This window comes from Camelus bactrianus, chromosome 34 (assembly GCF_048773025.1).
Source record: "Camelus bactrianus isolate YW-2024 breed Bactrian camel chromosome 34, ASM4877302v1, whole genome shotgun sequence".
Classification (NCBI taxonomy): domain Eukaryota; kingdom Metazoa; phylum Chordata; class Mammalia; order Artiodactyla; family Camelidae; genus Camelus; species Camelus bactrianus.
The window spans coordinates 10522376-10548510 of record NC_133572.1 but is presented as its reverse complement, the minus strand read 5'-3'; the positions used below and the strand labels follow the sequence as shown (position 1 = coordinate 10548510).

The 26135-nt window shown below is 39.3% G+C and overlaps 1 protein-coding gene across 8 annotated transcripts in view; it reads left to right on the top strand.

Annotated features, from left to right (window-relative positions):
* Nucleotides 1-335: 335 nt before the first annotated feature.
* The window catches only part of LMO3 (LIM domain only 3), a 56686-nt gene continuing 30886 nt past the window's right edge, over nucleotides 336-26135 (top strand). The window contains exons 1-4 of one of the 8 annotated variants that reach the window (XM_010946485.3): nucleotides 341-487; nucleotides 1263-1619; nucleotides 2320-2386; nucleotides 7602-7815. In XM_010946485.3, coding sequence (XP_010944787.1) covers nucleotides 7610-7815 — 206 coding nt within the window. In that variant the 5' untranslated portion in view covers nucleotides 341-487; nucleotides 1263-1619; nucleotides 2320-2386; nucleotides 7602-7609. Of the gene's footprint in view, nucleotides 488-1262; nucleotides 1620-1931; nucleotides 2387-2517; nucleotides 2844-3181; nucleotides 3589-7601; nucleotides 7816-26135 lie in introns of those variants that run through there. The other 7 variants (XM_045510283.2, XM_045510284.2, XM_045510285.2 and 4 more) reach the window with 7 other exon arrangements.

Here is a 26135-nt window from a genome sequence, read left to right as displayed (position 1 = left end):
CAAAGATTTGCATAGATGCACTAATCAGTTGCCATGAATTACAGAGCAGCAGTTGCCAGCGAGGGGTAACAGATCATACAGTTGGAGGGAAAAAAAATCTCATCTCCTTGAACATAATTAATTTAATTGTCCTCATTAGCTGTACCATTTGTTTTGATTTTATTTCTCCCTTTCCCCACACATACTTCTCCCTCCCTCCCGCTTTTCTTCTCAGTGCATTGGCTGAGAGGGAGAGCGCACCACACACACACACACACACACACACACACACACACACACACACGCACGCACACTCTGGGGTGTTCTCAGAGTGGCTGGAGCAGAGAGGTGGGGTAGAACAGCGGGAGCTGTGCGGATGGGCGAGGTGCATGTGTGCCTGCTTAGACGGGCCAGAAAAGCCAAACTTAAGAAATCTGCCTATGTACAGAACAAATCCACTGAAGGGGTTCTTGTTAATCTGCCGTTTGTGACTTTCGTTATTTTTCAGGTTAGTTCTGTGTTTTGTTGCCTTTTAGAGGGAGAAGAAAGCAAACAACATACTATTTTATTACAAGCCTTTAAAAAAGGGAAGGGATAAAAATAAGTCATCAGTGACGTACCTTTATTTTCTAGGAAGAGAAGCAGAATTTAGCCTAAATATTCACCAGGGCTGGGGTGGGGGTGTGTTGATTCTTTTTAAAACTAGAACTAGATTAAAACTGGTGTTGCTGAGAAGGAAAAAAAAAAGTTTTGTGGAGTTCAATAATTGAGTCTTTCTTGGCCCTTAAAACATTTCAGCCAGTGTCATTCAAATCTGGACTATTTTTAAGCTTGACCTCTGACAGGGCTTTTTAAAATCTGGTGGGGATGCTCTGATAGTTGCCAAAAAGAGAGGATGACTTTGAAGTTTGAAAACTTGGAAAAATAATAAGAGATGTTAAAGCTGCCATGGCCTTTACAGATGCAAAGGAAAGTTAAGAGGAGAGGAGGTTGGAGAGAATGGGACCTATTTCTAGGGGGGAAAAAAAGAAAAAGAAAAGAAATCTGTCAAGGCCTCTAAAACAAGCCTAACTGGGCAGTCATAGTGAAGACACTCAATGACCCTTTGACCAAGTTAGTCTTAAAAACGTGTTTCTCGGTGCTCTTGGGTGTTTTCCACTCCCGTGTGCAAATTTCAAATTGGAAGGAATTAAAGTAATGGCAGGAAGTGTTCAGTGGGGGTGGGAGGGGATTCAGTATTGGTACATGGGGAGCAAGTTCACAGTTTGGTTCTTGGACCACAGGAGGAAGGGAGGAAGGCCAGAGTGGCATCGCGGGACCCCACTCCTGTGGCAGACCTGCCCTGCGGAGCAGCGACTTTAGAGAGTTCATTAATGGAAGTCGGAGCCCGGGCGACAGCAGACACCCCCAGACATTTCTTAAAGGGGAGGGTTCTGTGCTTTCCCAGTGTATTCTGGTAGCATTTTGATTCCCTTGCTTTTATTTTAATTTCCATAATTGGCAGCTTCATAACTGGCTTTGGGAGACAGTTTGCTTTCAACGTGACCACCTATTCCAAAATGCCCCGATTATTTTAAGAGCCCTACCCTTTTCCTCCGGAGCTCTTTCGCAGGACTTCTTCTTTTGGACGGGTCCAGGAGGTAGGGTCCTTCCCCGAGTCGACTCCCGCAGAGGTCACTTTTTTGTGTGCGCGGGGTCGTCCCCGGCGTCTGGGAGTAACATATGCGTGTGGTTGTGCTGACTGCACTCGCAGGCTTGTAAATTTTCACCCTGGGAAATTAGCAACAAAGCCCGATCTGTCTTGCGGCTGCTTTGCACTTTCCGAGGGCGGCTGTACTTGACTGAGCTGCAGAACAGGCACGCGAGAGCGAGCGAGGGAGCCAGCGAGAGAGGGAGGGAGAGAAGGAAAGGAGAGAAGAGGGGAGGGGTGGGGGCGAGAGGTAAATAGTCTTAAATCGGAAGGGAGCTGCTTCTCTGTGGTCTTGACAAGCACTGCCTGGGCTCCGCCGGCTCAGTCATAACTGAGTGACCTTTTCTTTGGCTGTATTATGTCTGGCTGGGAAGGGATTGCATTTTGCAGCTGAGAGCCGGGGCTTCCTTCAGCTCGGCTCCTCGCGTGCTGCTGGGGTAAGTTGTCTGGAGCCAGGACGGAGAGAGACAGCCTCGGACTGCAGTTGCCTAAAAGGAGGACACCTGTGGCTCAGATGCGGTCAACACCATTACGTGGCGGATCCTGGAGGACCTCATTATTTTAAACTTAAAAAATAGAGATTTCCCTCCCCCTCTCTCTCTCTCTTTTTTTTTTTTTTCAAACAATGCTTCTTTTTGACCTTTCCCAAGGAGAAGCGCTACAAAGCAGCCACTGTGCTTTCTGAACGGCCTCCCCCTGGATCGCTTAATTGAGAAGGTAAGTGCAGCAACTGGGTGCACACGCGGCGGCTTATTTGTGGTGTGTGTGTGTCTGAGGGTTCGCGCGTGCGTGTGCGGATGTGGGTATTTTTTTTTTCCTTCCCCAGCCTCTCCTAATGAGGCATAAACTGGAGCTGCAGTCCAGCTCCGCACTGCAACTTTCACTCGGGCTGCAGCTCTGCTGAGACGGTTTTGTTTAAATCATGTGAGACTTCATTATTTTTATGATGAGACATGAAATAGATGCAGGCGGAAGATGTTGATGGAAGGAGGGAGAGCCGAGCGGCTGCGGCGCGGAACGTCTCAAGTACGACTCGAGTGGATAATAGTCAAAGTTCACGAAGGAACTGCAGCATATCCACACCCCCGAGTCCCGGGGAGAGACGGGCAGGGAGAGTTTGGAACGAGGCAACGTTCGCTCGGGCCCGGGCCGTAGGAAGGGAATTCTGTCTTAGGTGGGTTCCGGACCGCCCCCTCCCCTTACTGGGGGGATTCATCAGCCCCCTCCCCCAAGAGTTGAAATGACCACCTTTGGGTTCGTGTGGCCACTTCTGCCTCTCCTCACTCTGCCGTAGTAACAAAACGATGTTCCTACGAGATGGGAAAGTGACCATCTGCGGGGCAGGGGGAGACTGGGGAGAAGTGGGGACCCGAGAGCGGTTCCGTGGAGCCAGGTGCCTCTGCCCTAGGATGAGATTCAAACTGATGCGGCACATTTTTGCGGGGGCTACCCAGCTAGCTGTTATGAAATACAAGTCAGATTTATGATCTTTCTCATATTGAACATGATATGCTATGCTGACGCTGCATGTGACAGTTTAATCAAATCCATTTGTTACCACGAAGCTAAAAGGGGCCGCTGGGATTTTCGGATTACGGGCAGAGTTAGGGAAGCATGTGGCTTTGTCATTCGCCATCATTTTGCAAACTGCCACACGGCGAGGGGGCTCTGTGTGTGCGCGGTGTCTCGTCTGGCCGCCCTCGTCCCTTCCCCCACCCCCCGCCGCCGCTCCGACCCGCTCCCAAAGTGGCTTCACAATAGTCGGTCCTCGGCGGTGTAGGCTGCGCACCAGGTCCGCACTTGAGCTAAATCCGAGAGGCCCCCTTCCACTTCCACCTTTGGGCTGGGTGCTCAATGCGAAGCTGCGGCAACTCAGGCACGCCTAAGTCAACTCATGCAGAAAAAGGAGAAAAGTTTTGGTAAGGTTACGATCTATCATAGATGCACTTTGCCGGCGCTCGGCACTCTCGGCTGCTCAGAAGCCTTCCTGCTCTTCCGTTGCTTTTGTGTCTCTCGAAAAGATCCGAAATATTGTTGTAACTGCTTTGAAAGACTGCTGCTTAAACCAATTAATCTTGCTAGGTGCAACAAATACTGCTACATTCTTTGCAAATCATCCCTGTGTGGCTGCAAAGACACAACCACAAAGGGCTGGAGCATAAACTCCTCAAGGGATTCTTTGTTAGAGTGTATGTATGTTTCTTATTTTTTTTTTTTTTATTTTGCATGTGAGCTGCATCAAAATTGAACTCAGTCTTGCAAATCTCTTGTTGGCCTTTGCCAAGCACTAGCACTTTGCTGCCATGGTAACTGTAATTAAACTGATAAGAGTGGAAAAATGTCAGTATCTCTGAGCCTTGCAGCTGCATTGGAGAAAAAGGGAATCAAATTGGTTCCCAGCTCCATTGCTCAAAAAGGGAAGGGGGGTGGTGGAAGGATGGGGAGGGGGGTTGGGAGTTGAAGGGGCAGAACAGAGTTAAGCAGCTCCAGTGCCTGAGATCTGGGGACATCTATTTGCATTGTTGTCCCTTAGGGGGCTGCAGCCTGTAGGGATGCTCTGGGCCAGTGAACAGAGAGAAACAAGCTTTTAGGCCCAATGCAGTTGTCCAATCGAGGAGGGGTGGGGGGGGGTGCCGGGGAGAGGATGAAGATGGGCAGGACGAGAGAAAATCTTTTGTTTGGTACCACTTGGCAATCGAATGGCCGGTGTTGGCCAAATTCTTTTAATCTGTGTCACTGCTCCCAGCTGCAGAACCTGCATTCCCATTTTAGCATCTTCCTGAGGCACCTCATCTTTGCCAACCCCCTTTATGTCTCCCCTCTTCCTGTTCCTTCTCCCAAATCGTTCTCTGCGAAATCTTCTGACGGGGACAAAGTGTTTTCCATTCACTCTGTGTAGTTCGTCCAAAAATATAAAAAACGGTGTGTCTAAGTGCTGCAAATCTTTTATGATGATGATTTTTTCAAGCCCCTGTGTGTTGTGGAGTTGTGGTTACTTTGTTGTGTTAACTACTGAAGCTGAGACTGCGCGGATGAATGGCACAGAACAAGGGCACATAATGGAGGCAATCAACCGTTAGGCCGCCTCACAATGCAATCCAGGCAATTAAAAGCTCACCAGAGTTTAAATGAAATGGTTCTCCTCATTTCTGCACACCGCACTGCACAGGCTATTATTTATGTCTTTTTTTTTAATTATGATTTCCCTTAAACTGTCAAATAACTCAGAATGGCAGGGTCTCAGAGGCAATAAGAATTTCCCTCGGAACAATTTACATGCCAATCTAAAACTAGTTATGAGGCCTGATGGGCTGTAAGCAACTTGTGAAATGTTTCTCGGCTCCGAACACATAACTCGACCCAGACATCTTCTGCTGGGTGGCGCAGGGAGGCTGTTGACTGCTTTATGCCTGTTAGGTCCCTGGCAACGTGGTGACTGGAACATAGTTATTTTTCTGCAACTGTGAACTTGGGTCCTGCCTGTAGTGAAGAGATTTCCTCTTCAAGAGAAATGTGATGATGTCCCCTGCAAGGAGGTACCAGGATGGAGCGTAAAACACCCAACTCCTCTTGACGCCCAAGGCCAAACAGAGTGTAAGAGTTTCAAATATTAATTGGCCTCTGAGTGCTAAGTGGAAATGTCAGCACAACAAAAACATTTGGTGAAGACAAGCAGGGTAGGTGACTTGTGCCAAATGTTGGTATCCCGTCTTGGTTGCAAAGCATTTGGACTAAAGATAACTGACCTTTCACTCTTGGTGGTGGTAAGACAACTCAGAGAAATAAAGCTGAGCTGCAACTAAGAAGGGTTCTGACCCCCCCCCCCCCAAATTCAGCTTGGTGTTATAAAAAAAAATAGTCTCAAAAAGGGGATAATTAGAATAGCCGTTCTCAATATCTCTCTGGATGTTTTCAATAAGGAAATCCAGAATGTCATTTAGTAAATCACAGCTTCTCCCTCCCGCCAGGTAGATGGTTAAGAGACACTTGAGTATGTTCTATACTGGAATGAATGGGATTCATTCCTTGCGGAACCCTGCCAGGTGCTGGTAACTAGTTCTGATCGAAGAAACTTCATTTATTAGAAGTTCTAGAGAGTGAGATTCATCAGAGCCATCAAGAGTGATGATTAATCTACAGTAGCCCCCTTAGCTCGTTCAAAGAGAAGGAACAGAAAGCAGGCTCTAGGAGTACCACCTGCTCTCCTGTACAAATCCAGCTGCTGGTCTGCTGCTCCGACAACCACAGCGCTGCATCTCACACCCGAAGAGCATCTCTCCTGATGCCTCACTGCGATTCCCTGCTCCATCACTTCACCAGAGAAGTTTTTTTTTTTTTTTTTTCTAATGGAAGTTCAACATCACAGCACTGTTAACATGAAATTCATGTATTATTTGTAGCTCAAACAGTTATTTTGCTGTAAAGGTGCTGTTCCTTGATGTCCCTTATCAGTGTGATTAAGAAAGAAAAAGATGATGGAGAATGGAGGGGAGGGGAAGGCTGCATCACCAGGCACCAGAGGAAACTGATGAAGGGTGAGCTATTTTGGAGCAGGAAACATGCAGAAACTTCTCTAGATTATAGCTTGGCATTCCTTTCTCGAGACTGTTTCGAGTGCAGGCACATTTAGTGTTTTGTGTCCTTCTACGTCCAAGTTTAAAACTTTATGCCTAAGAGCTGAGGCATAATACAGCAGTGGGATCTCTGGACTGTAAGGCCACCAGGTCTAGTGCTTCACGGCCACTCAGCTCTGAGCGAGTCCCTTACCCTCTCTTTCACCTCTGTATCATCATTTGTAAAACGAGGGAACTTGGAATCACTAAGGTCCACAGCCCTTTATAGCACTTAAAGCACGTTATTTGATAAATAGGAAGCTCTGAATAGCAGGTCCAGCTTTTTGGAAAGCTGAGTGTTTGATACTTAGCAGAGAAGAAGCAACTCAAAGGCAAATATCTTTTTCATTGAAAAAAACGTCAGTCAAGTTGTAACACTCACAGAGCCCAGGTGGACTCCTTACTTGCAGTAAAGAAGTATTTCTGAAACATACAAACATCCCTGTGTCTAGTCTAGGATGGATGTATGTATGTAATATATTTACATATGGATGTTTGTGTAATTTTATATATATTTAGACTTTGCCTTCTGTTGTTTTCTCTTTCCTCTATAAAATAAGTGCATGTTTATGGCAATAAATTACATAATCCTATACTTCAGTGTTATATAAAAGTATGTAGTACATAGTTAGGAAATCTGCCACCAATACGGGCACTGACTGATGCTTGCGAATATAAATGCATTTAAAAACTTTTAGCACAATGAATACTTTGAAATATCAGAGGCACAGAAGGAAATATTCGGATGCAAACAAGTAACGTAGGATTGGTGAGCTTTTCAGGTAACTGTTCTGTTTGCTTAGGAGCAAACATGTCTAGGTTAGTGCAGCCCTATAAGGGTGCACTTTGTTTCCACCATCGAGCACATATTAAGTGACATTTTTAACCAATAAAGAAAAACTCATTTTTGTCTCCTACAGACTGTGCACAGACTAGTTTCTGAAATAGCTTTCTTTTAGATTGTTAGCCATGTTCTCCTATTTTCTCCCAAAAGGAACTTCTCTGTGTGAGGACACTATGAAACGATTTAACATTACTTAACTTTGTGTGTATAACATCAACTTAACCATGTCCAACGTGAATTCATTATTTTTTTTAACCACTTTAGGGGATGTGACTTTCTAAGTGATTTACAAGGACTTAAAAGTTCGAGCCTCTTTGTTTCCAACATTCAGTTTGATTGCAGTCCGGGCCCTCCGAAGTCTTGACACTCCTGGAAAAAGGCAATATGAAATATTTAACTTGTTGGAGGTCTTTGGACATCTTCTGAGTCCTTCCTGTAGTCGCAGCTGTCTTTTTCTGTTCTTGTCTTCCTTTAGGTATACAAATGCTCTCAGTCCAGCCAGACACCAAGCCGAAAGGTTGTGCTGGCTGCAACCGAAAGATCAAGGACCGGTATCTTCTAAAGGCACTGGACAAATACTGGCATGAGGACTGCCTGAAGTGTGCCTGCTGCGACTGTCGGTTGGGAGAGGTGGGCTCCACCCTGTACACTAAAGCTAACCTTATCCTTTGTCGCAGAGACTATCTGAGGTAGGAATTAGCCTTGCACACCGGTGATGACTGCATTCCTTGTACAATACTGTTGTAAGCGTATTTTGGGGTTTCATTTCCTTGCTACCCGCTTACATTCCTGAAAGATGTCGACCTGCCAGGTGCCTGTCTTGCAAGCAATCGCTTAAGCAATGGGCCAGGAAAGCACACTGTCTGCAAGGGTTCCCCTTTGCCTTCCCTGATGCTCCTGCTTGGGGCTAGCTGATCCCCCTTCCTGTGTGGAAACTGGCAGTTCATGTCAAGGATGTATTTGGTAGAAATCAGCATACGAGATTTTTTATTAGCGCTTAAGTGACAGGGAAGGTCGGGCACAAAGTAATTCCGCGATCTTTCTGTTTTTAGATTTGCTGGAGAAAGTCAGTTTGAAACTCTGAAGTGATAGTAGTATGTTTATGGTACAATTTTGAAAACTTGCTCCAAGTGTAAATACATCTCGCCCCAACCCATGGCATTCCAAGTGATCTTTGCAAAAGAGAGCACTGAGCGATGAGCAGCCTCAGACTTGCTGGGAGCTTGATGGGAAAATAACAAAGTAAAGACCTCCATCGTTATGGGCGACTGCTAGCCATTCTCCCAATTGTAAACATCTGGGCAGTTGCAGGACAGCGTAGATGTTCTTGCTTCTGAAGCCATGAAGCAGGGGCTAAAACAAGTGTGTCCTAGCATTTAGTCCTCAACATATGGACTAATGGGAAAAATTATTTTGCTTTTTCAGGGAACTTGGTGACTTCATTCAGCAGCAGATTACATATATTAATAAAGTAGGATCTATCAAATTAGAGAAATGATATATGGCATCATTTGGGTTTTCATATTTGATACAATTAATCATTTTTCTAGTCTGACGTTAAGTGATTTATTTTGAAATCCCCCCCCCATGACATAAAATTTATCAATCAGCAATAACTCCCCTGTCATTTCGGGAGGTGTTTTCTAGGAAATTTGGTGCTGCCTCATATCTAACCTAGTTATTTTCAGTCTGATTCAGTTTTTATGTATGAGAACATAGGGTTTGATGAACAAGAGGGTGAATCCTTTACTGTTCATCAAATTCTCCTCTTTCCCCCTTAGGACGGCTTCCTCTGCCCGCCCCCTGACTAATCATGACCACTTGTTAGGTGTTCCCAGGGCACAGAGTACCTGTAAGGTGGCAGCAGTGGGAGGGGAGGGGACTGGAGCCCAGCTTTCCCCTAGTTGTGGTGACACCGCTAATCAGAATTAATTTATTCCTATCAGAATTCACTCATCAGAATTCCAGAGTTCTTTTAGACTCTGCAGTCTTTGAATTTTCCTCTTGGAAATAAAAATTTCTCCTCTGCTCATTGTGAACTAGAGCCTGACTTACATGTAGAGTGTTCGTATTTGCTTTCAGTGATTTGACATTGCTTCCTAGTTTTGCTTTCTCGGTACCAACCAATAGTTATGGGCTTTTGGACTCTGTCGTTGACTTTGAATTTGTTTACAGTTGCAGTATCTCAAGTGGATTCATGTAACAGTTCCGAAACATGGAGTTTATATATTGTCTGGGCAAGATTAAAGTGTTCTAATAAGCAGTAAAGACAAAAATTAAGTCAAATTGAAAGAGAGCCTCTTGAAATCTCTGGATATTTGAAATCAAAAATACAGATTTGCTGATGAAATGCCTGGGTTGTGAGTGAAGCTGTTTTGCAGTTGTTAGTCTAGTGGAGAGCAAAGAAAGTAACCTTGTTTTGTTTTATTCTTCCTCATGGTAATAAGAGTAACATGTTCAACTGGTACTTGATAGTCTCAAGGAAGTGTATTGCTGAAGGGAGTTTATCTAAATAGTTTTCATCTCAGAAATTCTTTCTCTAAAAGAGTCTATATGTTTCTTTGGGGATACGACTTTTAGTTAATTTCTGATAGACTCAAACTTTTAATCTTGTTACCTTATTTAAAAAAAAAAAAATCACACTCTTTCAAATATAAACCCTGGTCCTAATTGCCAATATTTTCATTTCTCAGAGTACAATTTCCTCTTAAATTGGTCATTACCACATTAATAGCCAGTTGTTATGTTAACAGCCTAAGGGTTGTTAACATTTCAAACCAAGTTGTTAACAGCAAGCTTATCCTTTATTTAAACTGAAGGTTTTGTTGTATATAACATGACTTTTTTGGCTAGGAGTAATTCATCAACACTTAAAAATTGCAGAAGGGAAATGGGGGAATGGTATGCATCTAAAACACCGTGTTATGTGTTATATATGCCGCAGATGTGGTATCTAGTTTTATGTGGAAAGTGTGTTATCTCAGTGAAATTGTGTCTAGGATTAAAAGCGCATGTCTCTGATTGGCAAATTAAAATAGTCCAAATCTGTATGCCAAATAGACAGATACATTCAAGAAAATTTTATTTACAAATTAAATTCTTTGAGGGTGCATATATAGGCATTCAAAAATGCTTACTGGATGCCTGCTGTGTGAGAGGCATCATTTTAGGTACTGGATGGGAAAGAGAGAGGTGCATCTCAAATTGTTACCATCTAATTGTTTATTAATTACACAAAATCTGCAGTATGATCTTTGAACAAGTATTATTCCATGACACTTTCCCCAAGCTTTGAAAATAATTTTTCTCATTTCCCTCTTCATTAAGCACATTTCCTTCTTGTGTTTTGCACAGCCAATGCTTAACCATTTAAGTCCTATTAAAAAGTAGTTCATTGGTTTTCGGGTCTTTGGCCATTATGTAATATCTTTAAGACACAAAAAAAGCCCTAAGTAACTTATAGGTTTATATTTGTCTATCAAAATTATTAGGCATCTAAGTAAGAATATGGAAAATAATAAAGAAAAAATAGTTTACCCGACCAGTAAATTATTGGTTATAGATATTATCCTGGGCCAGATAATTTTTTTTCATATCTAGAGAAGAGTGAAATATTTTTTGCCAGTTGTATTTAACTTCCTAATTAACTTCTCCATCCAAAACAGAGCACGAGCACAAAAACATTTCTAATGCTGAACAATGAATCTTGAAGTTCTAACATTTTATTTTGCTTTACTCTGAGCAGTGATAGTGATGACATTTTTACAAGTTCTTTGAATGATGAATACAAGAATTTAAATCATAAGATATTTTCTTAGGGCTGTTAAAAACTATTACTGCAGTAAATTTAATTTCTCACACTTTTTTTTCCCCTCCTTTGAGGCATAATTAGCTATATTTAACAAAAAGAAAAGGAAAGATTTTTATAGTTCATTACTGAGTTTCAAATCTTACTGGTTCACTTTCCATAACAAGGCTGGAAAATAAAATATGTTTTATCTTTCTGAAGAACATAAGATGCATATGTCTGATGAGAGAGGATTTGCCAGTTTGTAAGATTGCTCTCCATCTTTGGAAACTCATTAGAAAAGGGAACAGAAAGATTGACTTTTAAAACCTTTCTCTATTAAACAAGCTTTCTGACTTAAACTGTGAAGTCAGTCTACCCATCAATATTTATATTCCAAGACCTAGAAATGTATCTGTTAAAAATGTATCCAAAATATTTATATATATATATTTTTTAAAGTTGAGCTTATGACAAAGTAGACACAGAAGCATCTTTGTACTTTGAACTAAAGAACACGTAAAGTAGATTAGCGACCACTGTGTGAAACTAGCCAAGGTTTAGTGATGGTGTTTACAGGACTGCAGTTACTGCTAAACCTAGCTGTCATTCTGACTGCAGTTTGGAAAATATGAAAAAAGTAGTTAATGTCTAATCAGAGTCTTAGGATTAATATTTATGTCAAGTGTTAAGAAAACAGAACTAGGAAATGTAGCAAAATACATCTCAACTTGGAGGCAGTATGGAATATCAGAATTTACAGCTTAAGCTGTTGGACCATGCTTGCTTGTTTTTCGGTGGAAGCCTGCAACTCCTTACTTGTATATTTTAAGCATGAAGCCGATGAAGGCTGTATCTTGTATTCTTACCAGAGAACGTACTCAAAGCTGTTTGCTGTGACACTTGCTGCGGAGGCTGCTGATAGCTCTTCCTCTATGAGAAACTGAAAACGTCTTCTATAAAATTTAATGCAGTTTGCTATTTTTATAGGATGATATGTTTAAAATGATGGTACTGGGGAAGAGTGATGTTTCATGCTCTACCACAGTGCCAATTAACACAAAGGATTTGAAACTGCTGTACTGATTGCACATTTTATATGCTTTAATATAATAATACGATTTTAAAATAGAAAATTAAAATTAAATGCTACATAGAGCATTAATCTAGCTGTAACTTTATTTCACACTGATCAAAATTGGTGCTCCTAAATTTTTATATACAGTGAAATTTATATTAGTGAATAATTCTGGTCTTAAAAGTAAATATGAATGTGCTGTTAGTATTATTTTATCTGCCAGTTCATTATACAGATTTTATTTTAATGCTGACTGACGGTGTGCATTCTGTTTTTCCTTCATTATCATCTTTTTAATATTAAGGCAGTTGAAAATATCTTCCCTGGAAAGCAGTACATTATTATTATCTGAAAAAGAACTTTTTATTGTTTTAAATTTAAGGAAATTTAAGCTTTTATATGGAATGAAACTCCTCCCAAATAAACTTTTTTCTACAAGTTTCATTTGCGCTTTCTTAACACTTTATTACAGTCATAACTTTTATGATATTTAAATGTCTAAGCTAATCTTAGTATTATGAAATATTTTGGCATATGAGTGTATTACACTTCATGGTTTGTTAAAAAGACTGCTATATTCCCTGCAAATTATCTTACCTTATTTATAACTTTATAAAAAGTTATAATTTTAAGTCCATTTTTTTCTGTTTATTGTAAGAAAGCGTTATTGCATTCTATTTCAAACGTTTTAGACCATCTACCCTTCATGGACCAGTACAAATCGAAAGTGACCATTTTATTTCGTACAATACTTTGGGAGAGCGCCCCTCACTTTGGAAAAATTTGTTGGCTTCACACTAGACAACCTAAGCAACAACTTCTCTGCAACAATCTCTGTTCAAAATAACCCATCTACTCATAGAATTTCTTATTTGTAAATTAATCTGCAATCTCTGTCCTTAATTCTGAATGCACCCATTTTCAGTGAATGAGTATTTAATATAAGTAACCAGTTTAGTTTTGTGTTTTTTTGTTTTGGTTTGTGTTGCAGACTTGAGATATTGTCACTGAAAATAATCCCCACCAAGAATATTAAAAATACAAAAATTCTTCACACTGTTTCTATCTGTCCACTGTTTTTTTTTTAAATCTTTTTATAAAGCATAGAATACTTCAGTCAGAATAGTTTTTACCGCGTAAGATGGATAACTTAAACATACCTGACTTAGCAGAAAAATATTCTGTTTCTACAATTTATTTAGGATTAAATGCATCTGGAAGAACTACATTTGAGAATTGCCAAAATTGCTTATTTTGTACTTTATAAATACAAAGAACTCTGGGAAAGAATCTCTATTTTTGGTTGCTCTTAGAGTGTATCAATGTAAGCCAGGACTTCATTTATAAACTCACCATTAACTTCCATTAAGTGACTAATAATAAATTTTAATGCTGTTTTGACTGCATAAACATAATTTATTAAGGAATCTCATTTTTTAAAAAATGCTGAAAGTAGTAATTTTGCAAATGGTTTTGATCAATATATGCATTATAGAACTGTATTATGTAGTTCAGTTTTCTGTTTCACATAAAAATTATATAGCCATAAAGAAGAATTGGACCAACCTCAATGACCATTGTATTCCTTTTTTCATTACACCGTGAGTCACTGAAATCTTATTTTTGTATTTGGTTTGAAAACATTTTCCAGGTCCTATGAGAATGTCTTCTATTACTCAAAATTACATACTGTAACCTCATCCAAACTTCCACAAAAAAAAAAAAAGTTAACATTTCTTGCTTTTATCAATCTTAAAACATGTGAATTGTAAATGGAAGGCAAAATCTTGAAAACAAGGACAGGAAAAATAAAAAGCAATATTCTACCAATCAACCATATCTTTTTAAAACATCATTTGCATTAGCTATGTTTCTTTAGGTATTTTTCCTTTCCTTTTTAATTTTTTAATCCACTTATATAAGCAGATACTCCCACTGATTCGTGGCACGTCCCTTTTAGGCATCTGAAGAGATGTAGGTGCACATGTGAATGCTGCACATATAGACATTAGAGTCTCTAAAGCTTCCGAATGAGCATTAACTTTTGTCAGAATTGACTTTCACCAGATCACTGTAATTTGGCAGTCTTTGCAACTTGTAAAATTCAGATACTTGATGTCGGCTCATTTCCCAGTATTGTAAACTATAGCACTGACTTCTTGTTATAGGGTATTCACCATTCTAAGAGGAAAGACAAGTTTTATAACACTGTAGGCGCCTAAATTTATTCCCTTGTGATTTTTATCACCCAATTCCTTTTTTTTCTCAGCTCCGATCGAGTTTGATACTGTCTGCTGTATTTCCGTTTCTACCATCGTAACATACCTGTTTTGATGATTAACTGTATGTTCCCCTTTTCGAGGTATTTATAAGAAATTCATTTTGCAGTGGAAGTTACATTGTGAAGCAAGAAATGTGGCATTTAGAGTTTTGTTTCTTACTTTAAAGCAGTTTCTTTTGCTTATTGAGGGCTTTTTGCCCATAATATCCGTATTAGTGGATAACTTTTCTCTAAATGAATTAGGACCTAAGCATAGCTTTTTATTATATTCATCCAACATATTTATTGTATTATGAACACAGTTAATATATCTCCTGCATCAGTCACTTGTGAATTCACCTGTGCATTTTTGTTTTCTTCCCTAGACTCTCAAAACTTATCGATAGACCTTTTTCTTCTCAACAATATTTTTTTGCAGTTATGTAAAGATTCCAGATCTTTTGCTCAATTCTTTTACTCCACAGTGTTAGTTTTTTCTGATGCAAAAATCTCTAGCTGTGGACTTTACTAGTTTTAAAACAAAGTCACACTTGAGATAAATAATCATCTCAGAATAGTTAGATCCCTGATTTGAAGTTGGAAAATTAACATTAAGCTGCATGTATTAAGTTAGGCTCTAACCAGCATGTGTTGTTATGATTCAGTGTAATATTAAAAACTCTCCAACTGGGCTACTGGGAAAATAAAAGACTCTTAGGAATTCAAAGATTATTTGCAGAGGAGTACACCAAAGCCATATTTAAGTAAAATTGTTATTACTAATGCAGTAAAGCATCGTCTACAGTAAAGCCATCCTATTAATAAAAACAGAAAATCAGTTTTAGTAAACATAAATATCAAATATGACACAGATTAGTAAGGGGGCAGGAAATGTCATAAAATGTGCTAATGATAACATTTAATAGTAATTTAAATACCACCAAGGAAAAATAAATTCCCATTCCATTTATGCTTGTGGAATCCCAGTAGGCAACTTCAAGGGAAAAAAGCAAGTTTTAGACATTGTTAGTTTGCTCTTATTTCTGAAAACTTTTAGAACAATGCCATCTTTTTATTATAGCAGTTCGAACAGAGGCACTTGGTATTTTTTAAATGATTTTCTTCTCTTTTTTTGTTTTTAAAAGATTTTGAAATCTCTTAAATAATATCTTTGGATAGATTGCTCACATTTCACCAAAAAACAAAAAAAATGGGGTCAAGCCTGTTAACCCTTTAAAATACCTCATGGCAGTGAACGTGATGCTTCTTTTGTGTCTATGGACCACTTAATAAAAATACATTCTGACCAACAGCTACATATTAGACCAGATGAGATGAGTGACTAGTACCTGTTCCCTTGCTCGGGTGGAGAGGTGAATGAAAAAGGAACCACACCTAACACTAAAAATGAGTGTTAGTTTCAACGGGCAGGTTTATCTGTGTTTTACAGGTGAGAAGGTCAACCATACGTATGAACATAATTTTAAAGCCTGTAAGTATTGCGTGTGAATCCACTGAGGTGTGTCCGTGCTTTGGGAGACACAAAGAAATAATATCTTACTGAATTGGCTTACAATTTATAAGCCAGTATTTTCTGTGGCCATTTATTCGGGGAAAAAAATGAAAAAGGGTCTGAGCTACAAGAACCCCTTCTTTCCACAACGTGTTCTTGCCGAGTACATGGGATTGGAGTTTATATTTATGATTACATGCTTTGCTGTCTCTTTAACAGTTTAAAAATGAAACCATTTAGTCACTTAACAAGTGTTTGTGTGCCAGTATTTCATTCTTATAAATAATGAATGTAGAATTTTGTATTTCTAATTGATCATATGTAATATACGAATACAAAGTTATTAATATTTTACTATGTAAAGAAGAAGGTAGTCAGGGGAAACTGGGAAGAACTTAAGAGCAAGTTATTTTTCAAATTTTTTACAGCTGGTGTACTCACCATTGTTAAGAAACTAAATAAAAAATAAGAAGAGTTTGAGTGGGGTTATATCACATGGAACCAGTACAGAGAATGAGAAGAGGTATAGTCAGGAACAATTAGAAAAAAAAATTTAAGAAGGGAGGTTATGAACAATAAGTAAAAATTGTGCTCTGTAAAAAAATCCCTTTGTAAACCAGTAGTCCCATTACAAAAGCTGAGCTTCAAGCTTCATAGTTCAGTTTTAAATGCAGAATAAGACAGAGTCAGCTCTGTAACTTTCATGCTGTTTGTGTAGTTTCATCTCTTGCCGCAGATACTGGTAAGTTACCAGCAGAGGTACAGTTGACACCCTTGCAAAACACTTAGCATCCTTGCTCCCCATTTTTTCACTCAACAAATATTATTCTGTATACTCTAGTTACCGTACAAAGCCCTAGGATGCAGCTCTGAATAAAACACAGAAATAACTCCTTCCCATGGAGGGGTTATATTCTAGTTGGGGAAACAGATAATCAGCAAAACAAATACTGAATACATTAGGAGAGGATAAACACTCCAGAAAAAGTGGAGCAGTGTAAGAGGTTTGCAGAATTTGGATTTATGGACTCCTTTGTGTGTAATGGGGAGGAGACAAGGATAGGGAAAATTAAACAGGGTGGACAGGGACAGCCCTGTTGAGAGTGTGACTTTAGTAATGACCCGAAGAGAGTGGAGGAGCTTGCCAGGGGGATGTATAGGAAGGACATTCTGGGCACAGGGAGCAGGCAGTGCAAAGACCTTGCAGTGGAAGCTTTTCTGTTATGTTTGAGGAACATCAAGGATGCTAGTGTGGTTGGAGTGAGTGAGGATAGTAAAGGCAAGGACAAGAGGCAGCCACTCTCTGCTCCGTGGTCCTGTGGTGTCCCTGGTCACTGTTCCAACCAAGAATGCCCCTGTACTTTCCGAAATGTCAGGTAAGGAAGTGGTGATACTTCCATCTGGGAACCACTGGAAGCTCACTCAGTTAGGCCATTCCAGACTGGGTTCCTTTTGGGAGTCACAGCTCAACTGCTAATTGGAAATGGGATTATTTTCATGCATTTTTTTTACTGGTAGTTTTTTTCTTTGTGGGAGGTGAAGGGAGAATGTCTTTTTATTTGGCCTCAGCAATCACCCTGTGTGATTAAGTAACAGTTGTGAAATATGTGTCTCAAAATAGACCTCAGGATTAGGTCATTTGTTGCTAACTCATGGGAGATGGTGTAGTTGTATGTTTGAGTTTAAGTTGACACATCTACATACATCTACTAATATGGTTAATGGAGTATTTACACGTTATAATTCAGTGTGAAATACAAAGGATTGTTCTTATTGGTGAGCGAAGGCTGCCGTTAAACTCTGCCCTGATCACAGAGTAATTGATATTTTTGAATACTTAGGTAATAAAAAAAAGTTTAATGTAAATCTTAAATACAAATCAAAGTGCTTGAGCTTGTTTTTATGTTTATAAAACGGGCTGGCATCCGTCATGGATATTGGCTGAGAAGCTGTGCTCATGTTCCTGGAATCTTACAAAGAGGCACAGCATGAACCGGTGAGCTTTTAAAACACTGGCTGTCTATACTCCATACACAAAGAAATCCCAAACGTGCTTTCCAGAAAGCTACAAGGTGGTGGCCAAGTGACTTCCCAAGTCTTAATTCCTCCTGTCACCCTGTACATCCTGAGTGTTTTTTTTTTTTCTCCCTCTTTTTGGTAGATGGGACATCTGTTGTAACTACCGTCTTGTCCTGGTTGAGTCGAAGACCTGTTTTCCTAATCACTTGGTGATTCTCACCTTCCAAAATGGATCTATTTGAGCTTCATTTTCAGGAAAAGTCACTTGATCTTGAGCTGATAGTCTGCTAGGTATTTCAATAATCTGATCAATGGTAGTTATTAAACTAACCATTACCTTTGGAATAGAGGTCACGTGCTCATTTGACTACACATGCTAAATGCTTTATCTTCTCAGTTAACTGTGGATTTCTGCAGTGACCTGAAAAAAAGTTACATATTTTGAGGAAATAAAATTTTTTTTAAAAATTTTTGATTTTTCCTCTGGGAATTTATCTACTAAGTAATAAACAGAGCCTTTTATTTTTACCACAACTTAGTTTTTCTCTGTGATTCTAAAGATACAAGCTTATCCTACGTTCATTTTAACACATACATTGTATTTTAAATAATTTCTGTGTGTTTCTCATTATTCTGCTACACTGAGTGTTATCCTGCCCTCCAAGTATCGTTAATGGCATGTTAGTCATATATGACTTATGATGTGTTCATCTGCTGTTTTCACCTTCTATAATATTAGTTTATAGAGAGAAAATGTCTCATCAGTTCTTGCAAATTCCCTAAGCATCTCCCAAACCGGAGCCTAGGTTTCAGAGGCATGTCAAGGAGCACAATGAGGAGGAATATAGGTTTGACGTCTGCCCTTAATCTGCTGCATCCCAGTTGTATGTTCCTAGGCACGTCACTCAGCCTCTCCAAGCCTCAGCTTACCCATCTGTAAATAGGAGACCCATTTATAGAACCGTCAGGGGGTGTTACAGGAATTGAAAACACTTGCCCACACTTCGATGTGAGCTACTGTTGTTAGAAAGGAAGAACTGCACTGAGTTATGAAGATAAGATAGTTGGAAAATTAAATATGAGGAGAAGATTAAAGAAACAGGTTACAATGAGGTTAAAGGATGATTAATAATCAAGAATATGAAAAGCTGCTAGCATAATAAGATCTTTCACCAACTTTTCAGCTCCAAAGAAGATAGATGCTTAAATACCATGTACTCCTGAAGCCATATGGGGAAAAATGTTTAGCAGTGGAGGTTATTGGAATCTGGAATGGGTTGTTAAATGAAGATTACAGTATATTTTACATAAAATAAGATGAAGCTGAATCTTTGGGGGAATTATTGAACATGAGATTTTCTTTGTAACCGAGGCGATAGTTTTCTAAAGTATCTTACATGCTCGCACTCTCCGTGCTTCAGCATGTGCAACGTCTATGGCCTTGTAAAGTGTGATGTTTAATATCCCATAGGGTAGAATTATATATGAAATTTTAGCTTGCTTTAGGTTTCCTCTGTAGTCTCGATTTTTATCTCTTTTTCCAGAGGTGGCAAGGACAATTGAATGTCAGCATCTTAACTGGTATTCTTTTTCAGTATTCTCTAAACATCTTGATTATATCTCTTTATTCCTCAGGACATTTAAGTTGGCACCCTCAATTTTCATATATATTTATAAATCATAAATACTCCACTGGGCATTTTTTTTAATTAAGAAAACAATGTTTAAAGATTAAGATATCAAGTAAATAGAAAGGCTATTCATTGTGTAACCATCCCTGGGATTTATGCACCCCCAATTTGGAGAGCACAATTGTTATTTAATAGCTTTTTAAGCTTGACTGAAAGTTGTTTGTAGTAATACATGTGAATAAAAAGAGGAGGAGTACCAACACTTGGGAAAAGAGTTGTCAAAGAGAGATGTGGTAGTTGTTTGAAAGAAAAGGACGTTCTAAGCATGAGGTAATATGCCTGACTCTGTTCATTTAATATTAAATCAAGGTTGGCTTTCAAGAGAAATGCTGCAGTGCTTGTGGACTCTTTCTAAGGCTGTGCTGTAGCCACTGGCAAAATTAATATAAGGCAGGGTTTCTCCCCCTCCCTGGCCTCCAACCCCCCATTCAGGACACAGTGAGATTTTAGACAGATAAATGCTAGAAGAACCCTATGTACCAAAGGCAGTGTTTACCGCATGTAATACATATCATTGTTTGTCTCCTGTAGTGAAAAATACTTGTGTCGTGCTGTTAAAATGCACTCCTGACAGACCAGTGCTTGCTATTATAGGGTCCATTGCTTAAAAAAATGATACACTGACAGAAATACAATTTAAGAAAATTTAACACCAAGGGTAGTCAACCATGTAGGCTACTATTAAGGGGCCAAAACTCAAGGCCAGGGGTTTATTTAAAAAAAGAGGCACAGTTTATTTGCTAGTAGTAGGCAAAGTTAAAAGAAAAAAAAATCAAACTTGAATTCCTTGCTCTCTAGTCTGTAGAAAATTAATGAAAGCAACAGTTCAATAAGATTTTATTGCAGAAATGTTTAAGTGAAACATTTTAAGATGGCTTTGGAATTTTTAAACAGTTACTTACCATTTAGAAAGCTGTAATACTGCAGTGCGTGGCAAATTGTTAGCCTTGGATCTGAGGCACACCCAGTGATTTTCTTAAAATGGGTAGTCAGAGCTAGTTAATCTGAAATCACTTTGTTCATTTCATTTGTGTGTGTGTGTATGTGTGTGTAGCTTGTAAATGTATTTGAGATTGACAGGTCAGCAGCACCCAGAATGACTCCAGTTTAAAATGTAAGCTATTGTCCAAGTACCCTAATGGGCATAGTTTGGTAGGTAGCTAAATGCACTGGATTTGTAACAAGGCCCTTTGAGAAAGAAAATAACCAAATATGAGATGTGATGAGATAGGTTGGATTTCAGATGAGTACAGGATGTACTAATGAATAAACTGCTACTGAAGGATGATAAAGCTTGTGTTTTTCAGCTATCACGTGGCTCTCGGATTCAGGGAGAAAATTCCATGAATGTCGATGAGATGTATTATCTAATTTTACCATTTTAAAAACAAATGTGCCATGCGGTAATATTTAATGCCAACTGTGTACGGATTACATGTTCCTTTGGGAGAAAGGTTACAAAAGTAATGCAATAAATAATCTGAGCTTCAAGGAGCTTAACTTGGGTATCAGAGAAATAGAAACAACATTGCCTGCTGGGATGGAGAATCAAAAGATATGTATCTTACATTCTCAACCCTGATGGTGTGGTCTTATGGCCGCACCCTAGGACGGGTCTAGGGAGGCAGTAGATCCTGCCAAGAACAGATGTCCCAAGATGAAATGCAGTGTCTCTGCAGATGTCCTCCAGAATGCAGTTGGCCCAAATCTGACAATCTTATGCAACAGACCTTTCTATGGACCTGGAAGGTAATGCCTGTTGTCCAGACACATTGTCCAGAGCCTCTGTGACTCAACTGTGTGCTGAAGCAGACCCAGGAGTGCTTGCTGAGGAGTGTGGGGATCCTCAGTGCTCCATTTCTGCATGCCTCTTAGTTAATGTTTCTGAAATTCCTTTATGTGAACTTTATCACATCGTAGCATCTCTGGATACTCTGTGTTCTTGCCAGAAATTACAACTTCAAATGCTGCTCTTCGGTTCTTATTTTTGAAGAAGTTATCTGAAGGAAATTGTATTTATGGGGGACTGATAACCTGAAAAACCAGATCTTCAACTATTCTGATAATTTAAAATATATCCTTTGAATGGCCTCAGAGTGCTATATACTTGACCTTGACCCCTCAAAATCTTTCACAGAATTGTGCATCAGGGTTTCACCATCAGCCTAAACTGAAGAAAGTTTTAGAAACGCATGCAGACAGTTCAGCATATCAGGGATGCAGTCGTGGATTTGTTTACTGTATCACACAATGTCCTGCAGAGTGACTGTTGAAATCTCCCCCCATCTTAGAATAAGAAAAGTTCCTGGGAGGCTAAATGATTAAATGGTGTTTTTCTTGTGGGCCTTGTGGGTCGGGATTGTTTACATTTTCCCTCTTTCCTTTGTCTCCTAGGAAGCTCAAGTCCAAATTTACTTTCTATTTTCAACAACTATTTAGAACTGTATGCTATGTTAATATATTCTCTAGCCTTTTGTATTTTCTTACCCATATTGTTTCCTTTATTATGATATCCAGAGCTGTTGATTTCATCGGAGGATGAATTTTGAATAATTACAATGAGTGAACAATAATGGAGGAAAAATAGAGGTGGGAGCAGAGTCTAATTCAGAAGAAATGCTTACAAATAGCTTGAGTGAAAGGAATTTAGGGAAGGCGGGACATGATGAAAGTCATTCTCTGGTCTGGATAGTATTTATAAAGTATAGGTGGATTTGTACAATATTTGGAGCAGTGCTTGAGCTCACTCTGTCGGATGAGGATTGTAGCAGATACATCCTTTTAAGTTCTTAAATTTTCATCTTTATTGCTGGGTGATTATTTAGCATAAATCTATTATTTTAATATAAATATATGTATGCAAATCTTATTTTATGAAGTATAATCAGTAACTTATTTTCTACAATGATGCTTTGATATAAATAAAACAGGCTGAATAATTATCTCACCAAAGGTTAAGACAGTAATTACAAACCCAAATGCGTCCAAGTTCCAGAGTCCACGCAGGTCAAATAATGTAGTGACCTGGGCCTGGCATGTTTCATCCCAAGGGAGCGGCTACGATTTTATTTAAGCAGCATATGAGCCTAATACTGCTGATTTCTCTGGATGAACTTGATTATTTTTCTAGATCTTTATGTGAAATCCCTTGAATTTGAGATACTGGCAACTAATTCTAATAGGGTATACATGCATTAGTATGAAAGTTCTTCATCAGAACCCTAGAATTCTGGTTTTAAATACCTGGCCAGGCCTTTCCACTGGCTGAGGTGTTTGAAAATGTTCCGTAGCATCCTGAATCCTTGAAGGGAGGATCCCATCTGCAGCCCACATGTACCAGGTATAGCCCTGCTTCGGGAATCTCCTGGGAGCTTTTGAAATCGTTGAAATGAACGAGTTTAAATAATCGGAGTGGGTGAACTACACCAGACTGAACTGTAGTGGAGAACTCGCTGTTCTGTGAAGTGGGAGGCGGTCCCTCCTGAGAATAGAGCTCTTGGCCTCTTCTTGGACCTCATGGCCATTACAGTTTCCCTGGGATTTTCAGGGACCCTCCTGTGCCTCTCACTTCCATTCCTTTCCCCATTCTCTGAATATTTCTACTGCTCCCTCAACGCAACACTGTTCCACTGGGTCCTCTGGAAACCTCATCTCATTATCAAGCATCATTCTGTCTACAATTTTTTTGGCTTTTTCCATCACAGCATTGTCTTTAACTGAATTTCATCATTGCTTTAACTGAATTTTGCCTCCTCTTTAAGGAGATGGTTTTCCTTTCAGCTGTCAACAGGCACACAGGACTCCTTACGCTTATAAGTCCCACATTCCATGAAACCACAACAAGAAGCTGACATTCTCTTGGATACACACAACCATCTCCTTTCACTAATGAAAATGCATCATTTTCCAATAAACCTCGTACAACTGAGTTATGCTGCTTTTTACGCTTTCTTACTCCTGCCATGTCTCTCTTGCCGTAATTGTAGGAGATTTGAAAGGGCTTAGAGTTGACCCACTGAAAGCAGTCCTAACTGGCTGAATCTCCTTAACTCTACTGAACGTCAGCCCTCTGATCCTAGAGTCACACATAGCTTCTTGTCCTGAAAGAGAAACATTCCATCTCAGGAATCTTAAACTCCATAATGTCATCTTGTCTGACTTGCAATAATACAGCTGCTCTTTGGTTTCAGATATTCAGCTCTTCCACTGAGTCTTTTTCTCCTAATTGGGTCAATCTGTCAGGCTTCTGTCCTTCCCTGGCCAACGTGGACCTAACTGTTGGTCATTCAAGCCCCACTTCCCTACCACCTCCCCTCCCACGTCTACCATCTTCTGTCTCAGCGCTCACCAAGGCTCTCGTCTGGCAAATGGGCACTGGTCTACGACTCCCTGGTTTTCTATTACAATAGCATGACTGGGCATTGCTGGAAACAAGCAAATAAAATACAGATCCAACAAATAATTGGTTTTTCCCTCTTACCTGGCCTCAAGAGGTGAACCAGTTCTTTGTACTTGGCCACCATCCTTGCCCATGACCTTCAACAGCCCTACTGAACACTCACAGTTCCCCTTGAGGCCTTTTCTTTGGATAGTTGTCCTGTCTCCTCATTCTCAGCAGATGCCTTAGCTGGACCGCCTTCAAAATTGAAGCCATCAGGCTTGATATAAATCAACTTCTTACCACTATTTACATTTCATCTACTCTTCCTTTTGTCTTTAACTTCTTTTATCTAGTCTTTGTGAATGAGGTGTTCCTGTTCCTTTTAAGACTGAGTCTACATCCTTGGCTCCATTTCCTTCATTATCCTGTGGGTCTTCTTTTTACAAGGTGCCTCCTTTTTTCTTGAGTATCTTTAATATTTCCTTTTCTGTAAACTTTTGACTCTCAACATATAAATATACTCAAGACTTTCCTGTTCTGGAAGAAAAAAGTTTTATCCTTCAAACACATCGATATTACCCAATTCCTTCATTGTCCAATTTTTTTAGAAGAAGAATCTCCTCTTGCTAGCCATACATCTTCAATCCCATCCACTTGTGATCTGGCTTCTGCCTGTAACTACTCTACTGAAATTGTTTGCCCTGATATCTGATAGGTGAAACTAATGGACATTTTCTTGGGGATCATCTTATAGTTTCTTTTCCTTTTGATAACGTTGATCAGTCCTTTTTAAAAGCTTTCTACTGTCTTAGATGCCATGACCCTACACAGTTCAGATTCTTTTTGGCTGTCTCATCCTCATCAGACACTTAAAAGAGTGAAGGAAGTTACCTTGAGAACACCGATCTTATTGGGGTATACTTCATTTTCCTGGGAGATATTATCTGTCTTCATGGTTTTAATTCCTCTCCTTTTGTGATGCCTCTTAAATCTCTACCTGCAGTACGTTACTCTCTTCCAGATTTAAGCCACGTACACTTCGCAGCTTCCGTGGCACCTGCATTTGAATGTTACGTGGGAAACAGTATCTAAAACTCAACTTATACAGAAGTAGCATAACTCTAATATAGTACCATAGCCTGATAAAGATAATATAAAGATATACAGAAATGAATTGTATTTATGGTGAATGCTTGAAAAATATTAGCAACTAGTCTCTTAGTGTATAGAATGAATAATACTCTAGGAACAGGTAAGATTATTTCTGGAGTGCAAAGAATGAACACCAGGATGTATTTCAAACTAAGTTATTGTATTATCAAACTAAAGGAGTAAACACCATGGCTATAGTAGTATGTGACAAAAAAGGCAATTGATAAAATTCAGCAGACGTTGCAAAACTTCCAGCTGAAGAGAAATAAGAGGAAGCCAGCTAAGTATGATTAAGAAAATTTACTGAAACCTAACAGTATATATATAAAACAGTTGAACACTAAAGTCATTTCCACTAAGATCAGGAAAAAGCCAGGGATAATCCACTGTTGTCACTTGTCAATGTTGTTTTAAAATTTCTAGCTAACAAGATAAGAAAATGAAGTAATCAGTGTAAATATTAAAAAATTATTTTCTTTGCAGATAATTGGGAAAACTCAAGAATTAATAAGAAAATTTGGCAGAGTAGCTAGATAAAAGACAAGGTAAATAGAATTTGTAGTTTTACTCTATGCCAAAAAATGACACCTTAGAAACGAGAAGAAAAGAAATTCATTAAGAGGTAATAAAACTTTAAAAATACATAGACATTAGAGGCCAGCATTCATGTGAAGAAATATTTTAAAAGGAAAATTCTGCTAAAAAGATTGTCCTCTATTTTTCTGTTTGTAAATCCTGGGTAAATATAGAAAAATTTCAACTAGACTGAGGGCAGAGGTGTTATAACAGCAATGGAATTATGAGGGTTGGTGTTTACCATTGTGAAGTAGAGTGAGACTCAGATGGTGGCAAATATTTTTTCAGGATCTACTGTATTCCAGATAACTGTTCCAGGGACTGAGATGGTAGCAGCGAAAGAAAACAGACAAAAGTGTTTGCCCTGTACCTCTTATATTTTAGTGCTAACTTATGAGGTATTTTCTACGAGATGGGAACTGTGCTGAGTTCTTTTCAGATGTAATCTCATTTAGCCTTTGGGAACTGTTATACCCATTTTAGAGACAAAGTTACTGAGGCACAGGATGGTTAGGTTATTTAGCCAAAATTCCCGAGGTACAAGGGGTCAGG